The sequence below is a fragment of the Eurytemora carolleeae genome, unplaced genomic scaffold (assembly GCF_000591075.1).
Source record: "Eurytemora carolleeae unplaced genomic scaffold, Eaff_2.0 scaffold1288, whole genome shotgun sequence".
NCBI classification, from domain to species: Eukaryota; Metazoa; Arthropoda; class Copepoda; order Calanoida; family Temoridae; genus Eurytemora; species Eurytemora carolleeae.
In genome coordinates, this window is record NW_019398286.1 from 41,858 (window position 1) to 60,926 (window position 19,069).

Consider the following 19,069-nt stretch of genomic DNA (forward strand, 5'->3'; position numbering starts at 1 on the left):
TGTTAAGTCTTCTGTTTCAGAATTTTTTAATTTTTATTTGAGTTTTAATGAATTTTTGCTCAACCAATCTATTTTTTATTGATTCATGTTGGATTGATTTTGAATCAAGTTTTGATTAATTGATTTGTATTTGATAAATTAGTTATTTGATGATTTATTGATTGAATAATGTTTTCTTTATCATTAGATTGATTTATTGATCTGTGTATTTGATTTATTAATGTTTAGGCTTCCTGTTGGGCACATAGTGCCAACCATAGAACTTCTCTTCAAAATTTATATTCTCATCTCTCCAAGTTCAGTTCGCAACTCCAGGAGTTCGTCTAAACAGTGAACATATATCCAAGTTCAGTTCTAGTTGAGGATTCGCCTAAACATATTTGCAAGTACAGTCTCAACTCCAAGAGTTCTCCTGAAAATATTAATAAGTCCAGTTCTTAACTCCAGAAAGTCGTCTGAACATATCTCCAAATTCAGTTCTCAACTCCAGGAATTCCTCTGAACATATTAGCAAGTTCAATCTCAACTCTAGGAGTTCGACTGAACATATCTCCAAGTTCAGTTCTCAACTCCTGGAGTTGTCCTCTGAACATATTAGCAAGTTCAATCTCAACTCTAGGAGTTCGTCTGAGCATATTCGACTGAACATATCTCCAAGTTCAGTTCTCAACTCCAGGAGTTGTCCGCTGAACACTCATCAAGTTCAGTTCTCTACTCCAAGAGTTCGTCTGAACATAGATCTTCAAGATCAGTGTAAACTCCAAGAGTTCCTCTTAACATATTAATAAGTCCAGTAGTTCGTTTGAACATTTTTAACAACAAATATTGCATAAATTTTAATTTCACAGATCTCAGGAAACGTTTAGTTCAAATTATGAAAAAGCCAAATATGCTTGTAACGTCATGCTAAGGTTTTTATTGATGATGTTCCTTTTCCCCACCAAACCTTCTTTTCTTCCTGGAGGATTAGACAAAAAGGAATGCGAGGATTATACAACCCAAATAGATTATCAAGTATAAGAGAATTGGACCAATTTTACACAACGTTTCAAGTGTCGAATATAACAAGGAAAACGAAATTTTCTCAAATTAGTTGACATGTTTCCAAGATTAAATTAAATGTGTTAAAACTAAAAATAAAGAACACATAAAATTGCGCTTATTTAACTGTAAGATAAGCACGATAAAATTATCAATAATTTTGTCAGACACAAAAACTAAGTCGACACTTGTGACGTCAGAAAACAGCTGCTCTGAGGGTGTACAAATTCTACGTTGCCATCTTTTATACTAGAACCTATTTGAGAAAACTTAAGAATCAAGAACCTTGCCTTTATTATTAAGTTTCTAATCTTACAAGTTTAAAAATTACATTTAAACTGAAATACTTTGACCCAGCAAGACTGTGGCGTCGCGTATTTTTAAATTTATACCGTTAATTCTGTAGATTTTGAGCTTTTTTATCGTCTTTGTAATGATAGTACAATTAAATTTACATTTCAGAGGTTATGAATGTTGCGCATTTTCTGATTTTTGATTGATTGATTTCTGAAAAATCAGCTGCTAACAGCTTATTACCGCAGAAAAAGAGCTGATTGCTCGTGAGAACAGCTGATGATCATGGAGGACGGAGTCGCGTACATGATGATGGGGGACGGAGGTAACAAAAACCTTAAAATAATTGAATTTTTTATTAATTCTATTTAATCTTTTATTCGAATTAAAATTACAAAAGTAATAAATTAATTATATTTTAATTTTCAACGCTTTTGGAGGAAAAATTTAAATGGAGTGATTAATTTCAGTAAATTATTTATCAATGTTCATTCACTTCCTTATTTACTATCTCTGATCAAATGTATTATTATTATTTTAATAAATTCTTATGATTTATTAATATATTTACAGATGATGGTACACCTACCCAGCTGGTTGCACTGCAAAGTGAAGATGGGACACAGCAGCTTGCTGTCCCAGTTATAGACCCACACACAGGACAGGTCAGTTAAAAACTATAAAAGATGGGACACAACAGCTTGCTGTCCCAGTTATAGACGCACACACCGGACAGGTGAGTTAAAAACTATAAAAGATGGGACACAACAGCTTGCTGTCCCAGTTATAGACCCACACACCGGACAGGTGAGTTAAAAACTATATAAGATGGGACACAGCAGCTTGCTGTCCCAGTTATAGACCCACACACCGGACAGGTCAGTTAAAAACTATATAAGATGGGACACAACAGCTTGCTGTGCCAGTTATAGACCCACACACCGGACAGGTCAGTTAAAAACTTTAAAAGATCTATAGACGTATTTTCAAGTAACTTTCAGTTTTGTGTTTCACGTAAACAGTAAACACACACCAACAGGTTTATTGGTATAGAAATTTCTTAGATAAGGATCGGGCCCAAATTTTTTGTGGGACATCACGTGACCACAGGGAAGGTTTATGAATGATACAAATTAAAAAAAATGTGTTTTAAAAGATTTTAATTTTGTAAAAAAAAAATTAAATTCTTGAAAATCCGCGAATTTTTTTTTTAAATCCGCAATCTTTGTTTTTAAATGTAAACAAAAAGAACATGTTCACAATTAAATAGAAGATTGGCGCGAAGCGCCCTAAAAGCCTAGTTTATACATATATACATATAGTTAGATGTGAGTTAGTACACCATACAAGCACTATGCACTGCACAGTGCACACCACTAACCTATAGATCTATACATATATACATATATACATAATACATATATACATAGATACATATATACATATATACATATATACATATAGTTAGATGTGAGTTAGTACACCATACAAGCACTATGCACTGCACAGTGCATACCACTAACCTATATATATATAGTTCGATGTGAGCTAGTACACAATTCAAGTACTATGCACTGCACAGTGCACACCACTAACCTATAGATCTATTCATATATACATAAATGATTTCCTTATGATATATATATATATATATTTATATATATTTATATGTCTGTCTGTCTGTTTGTTTGGGTGTGCGATCATTACTCGAAACCCTTTAACCGATTGGGCGAAAATTTTTATTGGGGAACTCGGGAGAACCACGGAAATGGTCTTAGTTTGGTTTTGAGATTCTAAGTTGAGTGTGTCCACTTTTTTAGCGAAATTTAGCTAAAATCGTAATTTACGACAAAGCGCGTTTAAACGGTGGGACAAACTATGAATAACGCTGGGTTCCCTAAGCTAGTATACCTGTATAGTATATATCCCTTTTATTTAGGAGACTTATATGATCCTGGATCAGAATGCTTTGGAGGGAGAGGACGGACAACAGCTCCTGATAGTTGGTGGAGAGGGAGATGGAGTAGTTGATGGAGAACATGGTGTACACGACCAATTCGGAGAGGAGGAGGGGTATACTCTAGGAGCAGATCAGGATGGGGGAGTTCTTATGATACCTAGCTCACTGGCAAGGTAATCAGGATTTAATGAATTGTTAATTGATATTTTGATTGAAAGATAAGTTAATTGATTGATTCATTGATTTTTTCATCCTCGAATGGCTTCATCTTTTCATCCTAAAATTAATTGATTCATCCATTCATTGATTGATAAATTAATGTTTGTGTAGTTCCATGTCTGGACAGAACGTTGTTTATGTATCTGGAGAAGGTCTCCATCAGGTTCCAGTTTCACAATCCTTGGTGAGTAATATTTTCCATTGAAGTAACAACTTAACAAGAGAGGGGGCAGTGCATACCCAGGGGTCTATATTTTCTTAGAAAATAGATTGATTGATTGATTGATTGCAGCAGGGAAGTGGTGGATTGACAGTCCCCATGAAGAACAGAGGGATGATTTACATAGCGGGACCATTGATTGATTTATTGAATGATTGATTGATTGAGTGATAAATTGATTGATTGATTGGTTGATTGATTGGTTGATTGATTGGTTGATGAATTGGTTGATGAATTGGTTGATTGATTGATTGGTTGATTTATGATAATTGATTAATTAATTACAGCAGGGAAGTGGAGGATTGACAGTCCCCATGAAGAACAGAGGGAGGATTTACATAGCGGGACCATTGGATTGATTGATTGATTGGTTGATGAATTGGTTGATGAATTGGTTGATGCATTAGTTGATTGGTTGATTTATGATAATTGATTGATTGATTATAGCAGAGAAGTGGAGGTTTGGTAGTCCCCATGAAGGACAGAGGGATGATTTACATAGCGGGACCATTGATTGAGTGATTGATTGATTGATTAATAGAGTGAGTGAGTGAGTGATTGATTGGTTGATGAATTGGTTGATTGATTTATTGGTTGATTTCTGATAATTGATTAATTGATTACAGCAGGGTAGTGGAGGGTTGGCAGTCCCCATGAAGGAAGGAGGAATGATTCACATGGTTGGAGTTAAATCTGATAATTATAGATCTCAGGTTAGTTCAAAGCTACATTTTTTAATGTTTTTTTCCAGGTGTTTATAAAATTGTAAAAAGGGGCAAGAAAAAGAGAAGGAAAAGTAAACGAAGGAAAAGAAAACGTAGGAAAAGAAAAAGAAGGATAAAGAATAAATTTTCACAAATAATTATTTATTTCCTCCAATAGTTAAAATATATCGAAACCAAATCTGTAACAAATTTCAGCTATAAAGAATGATAAAATAATCAATAGTTTTTCCAAATAATCAAACCTACTGCAAATGTATTGTGCTACGGGCTCAAATTCATTCAAAATTATAGAATAAGGTATTTTTGAGAACTTTGAGAATTTTTTTTTAACTCGCTTTCGGCGCCAACTATGGTTTTCAGCAAAATGTAAAAATTTTATGATTATTATAAAATTACTAAAATGACCTCTTTTTATTTTTTGAATTTGAGGAAGGAAATAAAAAATATTATATGGGGGATGTGGAAAGAATAAAAAAACCCTTAACTATATTTAGAGTGTTCAGACCCTTAAACCATTAATATTTAGAGTGTTGAGACCCCTAAACTACATTTATTTAGAGTGTTCAGACCCCTAAACTACCTATATTTATAGTGTTGAGACCCCTAAACTACCTATATTTATAGTGTTGCGACCCCTAAACTTCCTATATATAGAGTTTTGAGACCCCTAAACTACCTTTATATAGAGTGTTGAGACCCCTAAAGTACCTGTAAACAGACAACCTCGAAAACAAAACCTAGCAGCAAACTCAGATTATTCGCAGGTAAAAAACTTGAAAGAATAGTAATAATTAAAGCATGAAACCATTAAAATCTTGTAAAGGAAAGATTTCTAATCTGAAACTCCAAAAATCCGTGAAATTAGAACATGTAAATTCGGGAAAAGAGATTCAGCGAGAAAATTCAGTTTGAACAACAATCAATTAATCGAGCATGACGTCTCTACAACTGAATCATTTAGACTATGTTTTTTTGAAATTATGCACAAACAAAAAACTCGTAAATCTCTTTTATTTTGTCTTAAAAACTCGTTCATTTATCCTTCGTTAACGACCCATTTTATTTTTTTCAGTCGTTTAATAAAATTTCAATTTTTTAGTTTTCAAAATGATCGTTCGATTTTCTATCTGTTTTGTTTGTTTTCTAACTGAGCGATCGTTCAGTGAGATCGTTCATCAAAGTTCGTTAGAACATATAATTTAGAAAATGTTCGTTTACTCTCTGGCTGATTGATAAAATATTATCGTTAACTAGTTTTCATCGTTCGTTATTGTTTTTCTGATTTGTTTAGAAAACTATCGGTTTTTATTTCTGAACCATTTAATTCTCATGCTTCCTACCTTCGTTAATTTTGTTAACCATCGTTCACAAAAAAAATTCATTCGTTTTGAAATATTTCGTTCGTTCACGAAAACGATGTCCTTCTCTAGTTTGGAGGTTTTCAAAATTAAGAGTGTAATTTTAGAGTCGAGTCTAGACTGTTTAGTCTAGAGTGTACAGTCTAGAGTGTTTAGTCTAGAGTGTTTAGTCTAGAGTGTTTAGTCTAGAGTGTTTAAGTTTATACTGAGCTTTGAGTGTTCAGTCTAGAGTGTTTAGTCTAGAGTGTTTAGTCTAGAGCGTTTAGTCTTAGAATGTTTAGTCTAGAGTGTATTGTCTAGCGTATTAACTCAAGAATGTTTAGACTAGAATGTTTAGACTAGAATGTTTAGATCTAGAGTGTTTAGTCTAGAGTGTTTAGTCTAGAGTGTTTATTCTAGAGTGTTTATTCTAGAGTGTTTAGAGTGTTTATTCTAGAGTGTTTAGTTTAGAGTGTTTAGTTTAGAGTGTTAAGTTTAGAGTGTTTAGTCTAGAGTGTTTAGTCTAGAGTGTTTAGTCTAGAGTGTTTAGTCTAGAGTGTTTAGTCTAGAGTGTTTAGTCTAGAGTGTTTAGTCTAGATTGTTAAGTCTAGAGTGTTTAGTCTTAAAGTGTTAAGTCTAGAGTTTTAACTTATACTGTTGAGTTTAGACTGTTAAGTTTAGAGTGTTTAGTCTAGAGTGTTTTGTCTAGAGTGTTAAGTCTAGAGTGTTTAGTTTTGAGTGTTTAGTCTAGATTGTTAAGTTTAGACTGTTGAGATTTGAGTGTTTAGTCTAGAGTGTTTAGTCTAGAGTGTTTAGTCTAGAGGTTTTAATCTTAGAGTGTTTAGTCTAGAGTGTTTAGTCTAGAGTGTTTAGTCTAGAGTGTTTAGTCTTAAAGTGTTTAGTCTAGAGTGTTAAGTTTATACTGAGCTTTGAGTGTTCAGTCTAGAGTGTTTAGTCTAGAGTGTTTAGTCTAGAGCGTTTAGTCTTAGAATGTTTAGTCTAGAGTGTATTGTCTAGCGTATTAACTCAAGAATGTTTAGACTAGAATGTTTAGACTAGAATGTTTAGACTAGAATGTTTAGTCTAGAATGTTTAGTCTAGAATGTTGAGTTTAGAATGTTTAGTTTAGAGTGTATAGTCTAGAGTGTTTAGTCTAGAAAATGTCCAAAAATATTAAAATTAATCCTTTATGAGCGTTTTTTTGTGACACCTTGAATATAGTTGTGAAGTGAGTTTATTTTTTATTGTTTAATAATTTAGGATTATAGACCTCCAAGTGGACTTACAGGAGACATTATCAAGGAATATAGACAACCAATAACAATAAAACATAATCTTATTTTTTTTTTATTATTTTGTAAAATGAAATTTTAGTTTTTGATATGGTTGAAAATATTTGATGATTTAATGTATGCTTTTATCTGTGAGTGTGACTATCAATATTTTATTATATGTCTTGTAGTCTTTAACATTATTAAATCATTTAATTCTCCTAATAAACAGGGTGTCCCACGAAACATGACAGTAGCATGACGAGTTGAAGGTCGTCTTTTAACTATTAATTTATTTGTGACATTCAGTCTTAAATCTACTTTCGCATGTATGATTCTTGAAACATTAACTACAAAATTTTAATAGTCCTGGCATTTCCAAAATGTGGTCTGCCTTGTTTGTGCTGTCCAAATTACCGGAGATATTAAGAATCCCGTTCAGATTTCAATTTTATTAAATAAAACCTAAATTGAAAGCGAAAAAAAGCAGACCACATTTTGGAAAGGCCAATACTAGTGATATTTTGTGATAATTTTAATTCTAAAATTAGGTTTATAAATAAATGCCGCAAATTATTTCAAAGATCAAAAACGACCTTCAATTCGTCTGTCTACTGTCATGTTTCTTGGAACACCCCATATAAAAGGTTACTCAACTTTTTTACTATTGAATTTTTATTTACAAATTAATAACTTTCGGTGACGATTGATTGGTGATTGATGGATTGATTGATTGATTTATTAATTGATTGATTGATGGATTGATTGTCTGGTTGTCTATAGGATACAGTATTGGTAGATGAATGTGTGGAAATGCTATGCAGAAGAATGACACTTTCCAATAATCAGAAGGTCAGTTTCAGAGGCGGTTTTAATGGGGCCTCCCCCCCCCCTGACAAATTGTGGGGACAATTCTCCCCCCCCCCTCCTGAAAAAATTGGGGGTAACAGGAAGAGGTTCAGCCTTTGGCTTCTTAAATTCGTTTTTTAAGAATGGATTATACAGTGATGTCTCTATGGTCCACCTTAAGTACTAATTAGTCCAAAATTTGTTAAAAGTTTCTTTCAGGGATTGAACTGGAAAAGGTGTTTCACATCTACGGTTGAGATTAATAATAATCTATTTATTATAAGAAGATCTACGGCTTAGATTAATAATAATCTATTTATTATAAGAAGATCTACGGTTGAGATTAATAATAATCTATTTATTATAAGAAGATCTACGGATTAGATTAATAATAATAAAATTATTATAGGAAGATCTACGGTTGAGTTTAATAATAATTTAATTATTATAGAAAGATCCACGGTTGAGTTTAATAATAATCTAATTATTATAGGAAGATCTACGGTTGAGTTTAATAATAATATAATAATTATAGGAAGATCTACGGTTGAGTTCAATTATAATTTCATTATTATAGGAAGATCTACGGCTTAGATTAATAATAATCTATTTATTATAAGAAGGTCTACGGTTGAGATTAATAATAATCTATTTATTATAAGAAGATCTACGGATTAGATTAATAATAATAAAATTATTATAGGAAGATCTACGGTTGAGTTTAATAATAATTTAATTATTATAGAAAGATCCACGGTTGAGTTTAATAATAATCTAATTATTATAGGAAGATCTACGGTTGAGTTTAATAATAATATAATAATTATAGGAAGATCTACGGTTGAGTTCAATTATAATTTCATTATTATAGGAAGATCTACGGTTGAGTTTAATAATAATCTAATTATTATAGGAAGATCTACGGTTGAGTTTGATAATAATCTAATCATTTAAGAAAGATCTACGGTTGAGTTTGATAATAATCTAATCATTTAAGAAAGATCTACGGTTGAGTTTGATAATAATCTAATAATTTAAGAAAGATCTACGGTTGAGTTTAATAATAGTCTAATTATTATAGGAAGATCCACGGTTGAGTTTAATAATAATCTAATTATTATAGGAAGGTCTACGGTTGAGTTTAATAATAATCTAATTATTATAGGAAGGTCTACGGTTGAGTTTAATAATAATCTAATTATTATAGGAAGGTCTACGGTTGAGTTTAATAATAATCTAATTATTATAGGAAGGTCTACGGTTGAGTTTAATAATAATCTAATTATTATAGGAAGGTCTACGGTTGAGTTTAATAATAATCTAATTATTATAGGAAGGTCTACGGTTGAGATTAATAATAGTCTAATTATTATAGGAAGATCTACGGTTGAGATTGATAATAATCTAATTATTATAGGAAGATCTACGGTTAAGTTTAATAATGATCTAATTATTATAGGAAGATCTACGGTTGAGTTTAATAATAATCTAATCATTTAAGAATGATCTACGGTTGAGTTTAATAATAATCTAATTATTATAGGAAGATCTACGGTTGAGTGTAATAATAATTTTAATTATTATAGGAAGATCTACGGTTGAGTTTAATGACCCATGGACTCGATTTTGCAGACACTTATCTTATGAAGGTAGCTTTTTTTATTAATATTTTGATATTCAGATTTTTATATTTATATTTTGATTTTCTGATTTTTTAAAAATATTTTAATATTTAATGTTTTTAGTATTTTGTTAATTAATATTTTGAATTTAAGATTTTTTTAAATATTTTGATTTTCTGAATTTTATTTATATTTTGATTCTGATTTTTTTTTTATTTTGATATTTTGATATTCTGATTTATAAATCATATTTTGATATTCTGATTTATAAATCATATTTTGATAATCAGATTTTTAAATCTGATTTTGATAATCTGATTTTTAAAATCATATTTTGATATTCTGATTTTTAAATCAGATTTTGATAATCAGATTTTTAAATTATATTTTGATAATCTGATTTTTAAATCATATTTTGATAATCTGATCATTATGTTTATATTTTGAAATTTTGATCATTTTGTTTATATATTACTAGTTTACCGAGGTGCCGCATAAAAGCGTAAATTAAAGTTTACAATAAGCTGAATATTACTAGTTTAAGATATCCATGTTTTTAGCATTGAAAATTTATTATTTTCAACCGGGGTGTCTCTTAAAAGTGACTTGCCTTCTGAGGAAACAAAGAAAAGGAAATGGTCAGAATTATTCACTTCTCAAGCTAGAAAAACGAGGACATCTTCCACATTATTGATCAGAATAAATAAAAATGAAAGATCAATGAAATTATAATTATAAAATAAATTCCAGGAACGTAAGCGAGGACATGGTCGGGGTGGAGCCGCAAGAAAAGAAAAGTATACTCATAGAGGAAGAGGAAGGGGCAGACCAAAAAAATCTTCAAAGTAAGTTTTTGGAAAATTAACTTGGTACAAGCTATAGGACCTCACTCTATTCTTGAACTAGTAAATTCATTTCGAGTTTGGTGGGTGGATAGTAAGCTATAGGACCTCACTTCATTCTTGAACTAGTAAATTCATTTCGAGTTTGGTGGGTGGATAGTAAGCTATAGGACCTCACTCCATTCTTGAACTAGTAAATTCGTTTCTAGTTTGGTGAGTGGATAGTAAGCTATAGGACCTCACTCCATTCTTGAACTAGTAAATTCATTTCGAGTTTGTTGAGTGGACAGTAAGCTATAGGACCTCACTCCATTCTTGAACTAGTAAATTCATTTCGAGTTTGGTGGGTGGATAGTAAGCTATAGGGCCTCACTCCATTCTTGAACTAGTAAATTCATTTCGAGTTTGGTGGATGGATAGTAAGCTATAGGACCTCACTCCATTCTTGAACTAGTAAATTCATTTCGAGTTTGGTGGGTGTATAGTAAGCTATAGGACCTCACTCCATTCTTGAACTAGTGAATTTATTTCGAGTTTGGTGGGTGACAAAAAAGTTTTTTTAATCTGTATAAAAAAACAAGGTTTTTTTTCCAAAATTATCGAAGGAAAAGAAAAGAGAAAATAAGTATTTATATTATTTGCTAAAATATTTGTAATCGAAATCTAGAATTTAATTTTACAACTGTCTTTGGGAAAGTACAAAGAAAATGAACACTTGCCACAAACTCTGATTCTAAACCTTTATCATTGCAACCTGATGTTAAAAGCCTCTCATATTTCAAAATGTGAATTATGTCAGATCAAAATACCAAAGAATATAATTACAATGTTGTATACCATCAGATTGCAAAGATATTGTGTAAAATAAGAAATATGGGTTTTTTCAAATTTTAAAAACATTTTTTTTAGACCTAGAGTAATTAGATGCGATCAATGTCAACTTGAATTTCCCGCAAATACACTAGAATCTACGCTCATACAGCATGTAGAGAGGTAGGCACCTTCTAAATACTAAAACTTGAATTTCCCGCAAATACAGTAGAATCTATGCTCATACAGCATGTTGAGAGGTAGGCATTCACCTTTATAACATTAAAGCATGAAAATATCATATTGGGACTGTATATTCCTCATTTATTAAATGGCATATCCTTTTCTCAACGCGTACCATAAAAACTTGTCCAAATCAAGATAATATGAGATGTCCTTAATCTTCTTTTAAAAATTAAATATTTTTCCATTTTAATATCTATACAAAGTAACTTGCGGTTTTCTACTTCAGAGGACAACGTAGGAAATCGTCCAAAATAACTACTTTTCCAAGCTAGAGAAACGAATGTTGTGAATCGGGCATGACCCATCTTGAATGGAAGACAGCATAACAATAAGTCAATAAAGATATAAATTGTTCAAATTGTCCTTTGACCACAAATAGAAATGTAAATGTGAATGAGTCCGGGAAAGAGGTGTATTAATAAGCAAAACGATGTCGGAACTTTGCATACATAGTATAACTACTTATATGTTGTTCCAGTTTAAGTTGAAGAGAATTTGTAATTCACCCTGTTCATTAAATTTAAAAGAAGTAACTGGCTATGGTTGGTAGTTGAACTGCAGTGTTATAGAGAAAAATATCATGATTCTTATGATACAGGGTGTCAAGGTTACAATGCCAATTCATAACAAAGACGATATCGAATTCGTCACTGAATTCCCATGTTTTTTGGGACACTCTTTACCTTTTAAACGTTTAAAGTTCTGTAATTGCTACATTATATAAAGACTTTCAATTCAACTACCATACCTAGCCAGTCACTCCTTTAAAGAATAAATTATACTAATTATAAAATCCATAAAAAATTTAACATTTTCTCATTGTTTCCCGAAAACTGTGGAATAAGAAGGCGACATTAAAACAATACACTAGTACAGGGTGTCCCACAAACATGACAGTTGGTAAATAGTTTAGAATGTCTTTTTCCATTATTTGCTCAGTTGTTTGATACCAAAGAGCAATAAATATATTAAATGGGAGTCATGTTATATTAAAATTGATTTCAAAGTAAAATATAATCAAGCAAAAGATTTATTAAAAATAACTTTATTAAATGTCATGTTTCGTGGGACACCCTGTATAATAGTTTCACTGGTAAATATATCATTTATTAAGTGAAATAGCTCTGTTTACTCAACACATTAAAGCCATAAACTATTATAATAGTTTCACTGGTAAATATATCATTTATTAAGTGAAATAGTTCTGTTTACTCAACACATTAAAGCAATACTCTAGTATAATAGTTTCACTGGTAAATTAATCATTTATTAAGTGAAATAGGTCTGTTTACGCAACACATTTGCTGGGTCTCAAGCTTATTGGGCTAGTTTAAGTTATCAAGTGAAATAGTTCTGTTTACACAACACATTTGCTGGGTCTCAAGCTTATTGGGCTAGTTTAAGTTATTACGGGAGTTTAAAAGTCGTCTTCCTATTCCAGAATTGCTATCAGAACTTGTTCTTACTGTTATTGTTTGTATTTAGATTTCACATGGTGAAAACACCAGGTTCTCATTCCTCCATGAATGATCTAGACCCAGATATGCCGAGTGGACCTCCGGTAAACAATTCTTAGTTGCACACTTGAATAAATTGGTTGCAAAGTCATAACTTAAGCACATAGTGTTGGAAAATCTAAGAATTTTTGGTTGCAAAGTCAAAACTTGAACTCAAATAGGTTGAAAATATAAGAATTCTTGGTTACAAAGATAAAACTTGCACACTTGTAAAATTGGTCACAAAGTCAAAATTGCTATTTGTAAAATTGGTTGCAAAGTCAAAACTGGAACATAAATGGGTTGCAAAGTTAATCTTTACTGGTTGCAAAATAAAAAATGAGCTCTTGTAAAATTGGTTGCAAAATTAAAGCTTAAACACTTTACAATTGGGTTGCAAAGCTTATAATGCTCAATGACTGCAAAAGGGTAGTTTAAATTGCACCCCGCGACTATCGGGTTTCCCGACGCTCGTAGTACAAAAAATACAAGTCTTAAATCTATAATTTTTAAAATCGAATATAGGGTATAAAGAAAGTAATGCATCACTGAAAATAATGTCCTATATGTGTCAATATAAATTTATTTTATTACATAATGAGTAATGACCCCGACTAATATGAATATATTTTACTCGGTTTGGCATTGATGAGACCAGGTTCTGCAGGGTCTCCAGGCTGATGTTTCTCTAGGGTCTTTTCAGTAGCTTTTCCAATTGAGCATTATTCTGAGGCTGAGTCTTCTCCGACTTCATCTTCTACTCCAGTATAGACCACAGATTTTTAATTGGATTGAGGTTTGGAGAGTTAGAAAACCATTCCTCTCTCCCCCAAAAGTTAACATGGTGGTCCTGGAGCCACTGGATACTTTTAGCAGCTGTATGACCGCTAGTTCCATCCTGGAGCCACTGGAGTCTTGTAGCAGCTGTATGGCAGCGAGATCCGTCCTGGAGCCACTGGAGGCTTGTAGCAGCTGTATGACAGTGAGCTCCATCCTAGAGCCACTGGAGGCTTGTAGCAGCTTTATGACAGCGAGCTCCATCCTGGAGCCACTGGAGGCTTGTAGCAGCTGTATGGCAGCGAGATCCATCCTAGAGCCACTGGAGGCTTGTAGAAGCTTTATTACAGCGAGCTCCATCCTGGAGCCACTGGAGGCTTGTAGCAGTTGTATGACAGCTAGTTCCATCCTGGAGCCACTGGAGGCTTGTAGCAGCTGTATGACAGCGAGCTCCATCCTGGATCCACTGGAGTCTTGTAGCAGCTGTATGACAGCGAGCTCCATCCTGGATCCACTGGAGTCTTGTAGCAGTTGTATGACAGCGAGCTCCATCCTGCATAAATGTCATTTCAGACTTTATTTTTGGAAACTTTCTATGAGTGGGTGTTTTTCTAAGTGAAAACAACAATTATGAATGTGTTTGTTTCCATTAAAACTGGTTTATTAAGGGCAGATAGAAAAATTTATTTGTTGATCGCACTTCTTTCACCAAGTTAGAGCCATAACAGTCTGATGCTTTACTTTCTTTACACCCTTTATTTTGTTTGTCTAAAAAAAGTTTGCAATAGAATTTTTAAATCTTTATTGTTATATAGCTGAGTCTTATAAAACTTTAACACAAATGTTTTATTTTTGATACCTAACTTTTTATTTACGGATTTGTTTGAATAAATTTATGTTTGTTATAGTGCTATAAATGCAGTGACTGTAGTACAACCTTTCAACAAATTAAACCCTTGTTGGAGCACCAGAAAATAGTACACAGGTAATACATTGAATAATGATGTAATCATCATGAAACATGTGAGAATGATCACGAGTATGATCACGAGTATGATCATGAGTATGATCAATGATTATGATTATGATGCTGATCATGATGCTGATCATGGTGTTGATCATGATGCTGATCATGATGCTGATCATGATGCTGATCCTCATGCTGATCATCATACTAATTATGATGTTTATCATGATGTTGATCATGATGCTGATCATGATGTTTATCATAATGTTTATTATGATGCTGATCATGATGCTTATCTTGATGTTGATCATAATGTTTATTTTGATGCTGATCATGATGCTGATCACGATGCTGATCATGATGCTGATCATGATGCTGATCATGATGCTGATCATGATGCTGATCATGATGCTGATCATGATGCTGGTCATGATGTTTATCATGATGCTGATCATGATGTTTATCATGATGTTTATCATGATGCTGATCATGATGTTAATCATGATGCTGATCATGATACCTGAATCTCCTTTAATCCTTGTTCTATCTCAGTAAAAACGTGGATAAGATACCTGAATCTCCTGGTAAAGAAGGGGAATCTCCTGGTAAGAATGAAGTTGAAAAAAATCCCTCCTCGCCTCCTCCCTCCAGCTGCTCCTCACCGAACAAACAGAAGGTGCATTTCAGGGTCCCAGAGGGTTATATACTTTCTTGACAAGTAATTTTGCTCCCTCTTCAACATTTTTTTTTGGATTATTAGGAACTAGCTGGAAACCCGGCTTTAACTGGAAACTTTTTTTCCCTAAACCACTGAACTTTAAATTGCAAAACCCCAGCTAAGAACATTTCTATAGTTCTTCCTAGTTCCCCAGTCAAAATTCGAGGCAAATCGGTCAAAGTGTTTCTGAGTTATGATCAAACAATTATTAATACCTGAATATTTTAAGGGGTTTTCTTTTCCCACAATTTTAGGGGGGCTGAATTTCGGTAAAAATATCATAAAAGGGAGGCGGGGGACATGCCAATATATTGATATCTAATTTCACACAATATCATAAATCCGCAACAATTTTTTTGTCTTAAAATGGAATAAAACACCTGTGAATATCAGATGTCATCTATAAGTAATATATTATTATTATTATTATGATTATTATTATAAAGGTTGAGGTGATTAAGAAGCTGGCCGATGAATGGGATGACGAGGAGGATGGTGATGAATTGGTAAAATTATAGTTTACATTTTATTTCTTAACAGTAGTTTGCCGAGAAAAACGCTTTTGCTTAAGCTTGTAAGAACTATATGGTCATTTTCGTTTTGAAGAGGGATTGAATGGACTAAGAAGTTCATCAATGCAAATATATAATTGGATCGACTTGATATAAAACCAGTCGCCGTCTAGAAATTCTAGTTTTACAAAAGGACTCATCCTAATACAGAAATATTTTACCAGGTCTTAACTGATGAGCGATGGTTACGTAATATCTCTCCGTAAAACCTTTTCTCTGTTTGGTTCAGATTTTTCCTTTGAGGGTTTATTTAAAAAAGTTCTAATTTAAGTAGCAACTCATTTTTTTACAGAACTTTTAAGCTATAACTTAAATTTCGTGCATTCTTTAGTTTTAGACTCTGTCAAGGATCAGTATAAGTTATATTTATCCAGGGAGAGGAGACGTTAAGAGAGGAAATACCGCGTGAAATTCTGGACCAGAAATCCGCCAAACTACCTGGACCAGAATCCTCCAACTCCTCGGAACGGTTACCTACAAAAGCCTCTACAGCTCTGAATGGAGCGAGGCCGGGCAGTGAGATGAGTGAGACAATTGAGGATATTACGAAGGTGAGAATAGAGATTAAAGTTGCTGACGTAAGGCTTTAACTATGTGAGGCTGCTTTGTCCTAGAAAGGATTGTGATAGCATACCTCGACTAGGTCAAAGAGCTAATGGCCACTCCCTGGCTTTTGGAATTGGAATTGGAATTGGAATTGGAATTGGAATTGGAACTGGAATTGAAATTGGAATTGGAATTGGAATTGGAATTGGAATTGGAATTGGAATTGGAATTGGAATTGGAATTGGAATTGGAATTGGAATCGGAATCGGAATCGGAATTGGAATGGGAATTGGAATGGGAATTGGTATTGGAATGGAAATGGGAATGGGAATGGGAATGGGGATGGGGATGGGAATGGGGAATTGGAATTGTAATTTAAAACATTTGATATGGTAGATCAGCAAAAGAAGAATTTGTTTGAATTTTATTTTAGGAGGTTGAAGGAATTCAGTCTGAGTTGCGGCAGGGAAAAGACGAGTTAAGGACGAAAGAGGAATTGGAAATGGACAAGAAAGACGAAAGGTTAGCGCCGGCCAAAGACGAAGATGACGAAGACAAAATTGTCGCAGACGTCGACGACATTCTTAGGTGAGTCACTTTATTTTGATCTTACTAAAATTCTGACTTTCTTTACCGATTTTCCCGAAATTTTAAATATAAAAAATAACTTTAATAAGACAGCATTAAAATCTAGCAAAAAAGTATATTTTTAATTGTCATGATATGTTTTTTATCTGTAAAATTTCTAAAATCTTGTATTTTTATATTCGTAATTAACGACATAATCACTTTTCAGTGACACTGATCGACTCATAAAGAACGATTTACCCCGTCTTCTCTCCGGAAAACGGAAACCAACGGAACCCCTCCTTGAGTCTCCGCGGAAAATCCCCCGAAAATCGGAGTTAAAATCCCCCAAATCAGATCTTCTGCGGACTCCGGAGACTAAGATTCTAGATCCCATTGTTCAAGTAAAACCTTCAGTGCAGTGTGAGGAGTGTTATGAGTGCTTTGAAGATGATGAAAAGCTTGCCTGGCATAATCTTAATGATCATTAATTTAAAAAGATCATTGTTAAAAAAACATTAGACCTTCTCTTTCGTTTTGTGCAACGTAGGGTTTCAGTTGATTGTGAAAATATTGAGTGGAGAATTAAGAATCGTCTCTTAATAAAAAAAGTATATTTGGTGCCATTGCGAGCATGTTTTTTAGAAAAAGTTGCATTTTCTATAAATTATATTTAAATTACATGACGTACATATTCAAAAACTTACTTAAAATGTACCGCAGAACCTATACGCCAATGTAAATACGAAAAAATATGGTTATGTTTATGTCTCTTAATTATAATCCTTATCACCTTAAATATGTTTTTGACTTTTGAAAGTCTGCAAAACTTCACCGTCGTAAAAGGTGTGCTTCAGAATTTTAATCAATTGTAAAAGTCAACAATCGATCAGAAACCCAATCTAAACTCAGAAGCACTCCTTTAATATGAAAATACCTTTTCTTTTTCGTTTTGTTTTGCATGTGATGTATACCAAGGTTGGTTATTAAAGTTGGATACTCTGGATGCGCTCCAAGGTACTGGAAATGTCGTCTTCATAGCAACTTTTTGACGAAACTGCTTATGTAGTTAGTGAGAGGGGGGGGTTTTCTCCGCTTTTCAGCTGTTATAAGTTACGTCATATGAGGATTTTGAGTGTCTATTGCTATGAAGACGTCATTTCCCGTACATTGGAGCGTATCCAGAGTATCCAAACTTTGGTGTATACTGCACATTAAAAAAGGATCCAGAAAAGAGAATTGCGCATTTTCCATGGCTCTTCCTATATACTCGCTCTTTTCAACCCACTCATAGTATTGTTTAGTTTGTCTTGGAAAATATTAAAAATAGAAAAATAAAAGTTTATCTTGAGTCCTTAAATAGTTATTCAAATTATTAATACGTGTTTTCATTATTCATCTTACGGTTTGATGGCCGACCCACCCCNATTTCACTGTTGCCGAAGCTCCTCCCTATTCTACGCCAGAAATGCTTCGCCACAATATGAGACTAGAGTCAAGCTCAACAGGGTCTTCTTTCCCCGCTGATTCTCCCAAGTCCGTTCCCTTGGCTGCGGTTTCGCTAGATAGTAGATAGGGACAGTGGGAATCTCGTTAATCCATTCATGCGCGTCAAACGTTATCATTATGCTTCAAATTTTGAAAATCTTTTGATAGTTAAAATAAGGGACGTAAGCAAATATTAATTTTATGTGTTTTTTTGGATGTGTGTTTTTTGGTTCAATTTATCTAAAAGTTCTAATACAAATTGTCCAACTAAATTGAGAGACATTAAAAGAACATTCCTTTGGTGGGGGTCGATCTAATTAACCAACTTTTACGTAAATCGGGGGGAGGGGGGAGCTTCTTGTTAAAGGAGGGGTATTTAAACCTTTTAAAGAATTGGACATAAACAATACTCTTTTTTAATGAAGACCTTTTCAAGATTCCCCCCCTCCTCCCTGTCTGATAAAAAGGTCACAATATTTTAGTAAGATTTTTAGTAAAGCGT

The 19,069-nt window shown here is 33.0% G+C and overlaps 1 protein-coding gene across 11 annotated transcripts; it reads left to right on the forward strand.

Moving 5' to 3' along the window:
* Positions 1-200: 200 nt before the first annotated feature.
* On the forward strand, positions 201-18,439 carry LOC111717149 (uncharacterized). Of its 11 annotated transcripts, none has more exons than XR_002768697.1 (20): positions 1,207-1,660; positions 1,909-2,000; positions 3,275-3,468; positions 3,626-3,698; positions 4,361-4,447; positions 5,146-5,223; positions 7,057-7,098; positions 7,851-7,919; positions 9,503-9,565; positions 10,289-10,383; positions 11,290-11,373; positions 12,922-12,997; positions 14,618-14,694; positions 15,229-15,352; positions 15,841-15,900; positions 16,341-16,517; positions 16,946-17,100; positions 17,309-17,925; positions 17,995-18,057; positions 18,303-18,439. XR_002768697.1 is itself a non-coding variant. In XM_023492659.1 (19 exons), the coding sequence occupies exons 2-19, from the start codon at positions 1,615-1,617 to the stop codon at positions 17,568-17,570; spliced, it is 1,854 nt and encodes a 617-aa protein (XP_023348427.1). In that variant the 5' UTR covers positions 201-1,014; positions 1,295-1,614; the 3' UTR covers positions 17,571-18,439. The 11 variants fall into 11 exon arrangements, 4 of the variants coding, with proteins under 4 accessions (XP_023348427.1, XP_023348425.1, XP_023348424.1 ...); XR_002768698.1 differs by having other exon boundaries at positions 18,310-18,439; XM_023492659.1 differs by adding an exon at positions 201-1,014 and having other exon boundaries at positions 1,295-1,660; positions 17,309-18,439.
* The last annotated feature ends 630 nt before the right edge of the window (positions 18,440-19,069 follow it).

Excerpts from the sequence above, each read along its gene's own strand:
- LOC111717149 (XM_023492659.1), top strand. The coding sequence starts at position 1,615 with ATGATCATGGAGGACGGAGTCGCGTACATGATGATGGGGGACGGAG. Across the intron at positions 2,001-3,274 it reads TAGACCCACACACAGGACAG|GAGACTTATATGATCCTGGA; the intron begins GTCAGTTAAAAA and ends CCTTTTATTTAG. Across the intron at positions 14,695-15,228 it reads CACCAGAAAATAGTACACAG|TAAAAACGTGGATAAGATAC; the intron begins GTAATACATTGA and ends GTTCTATCTCAG.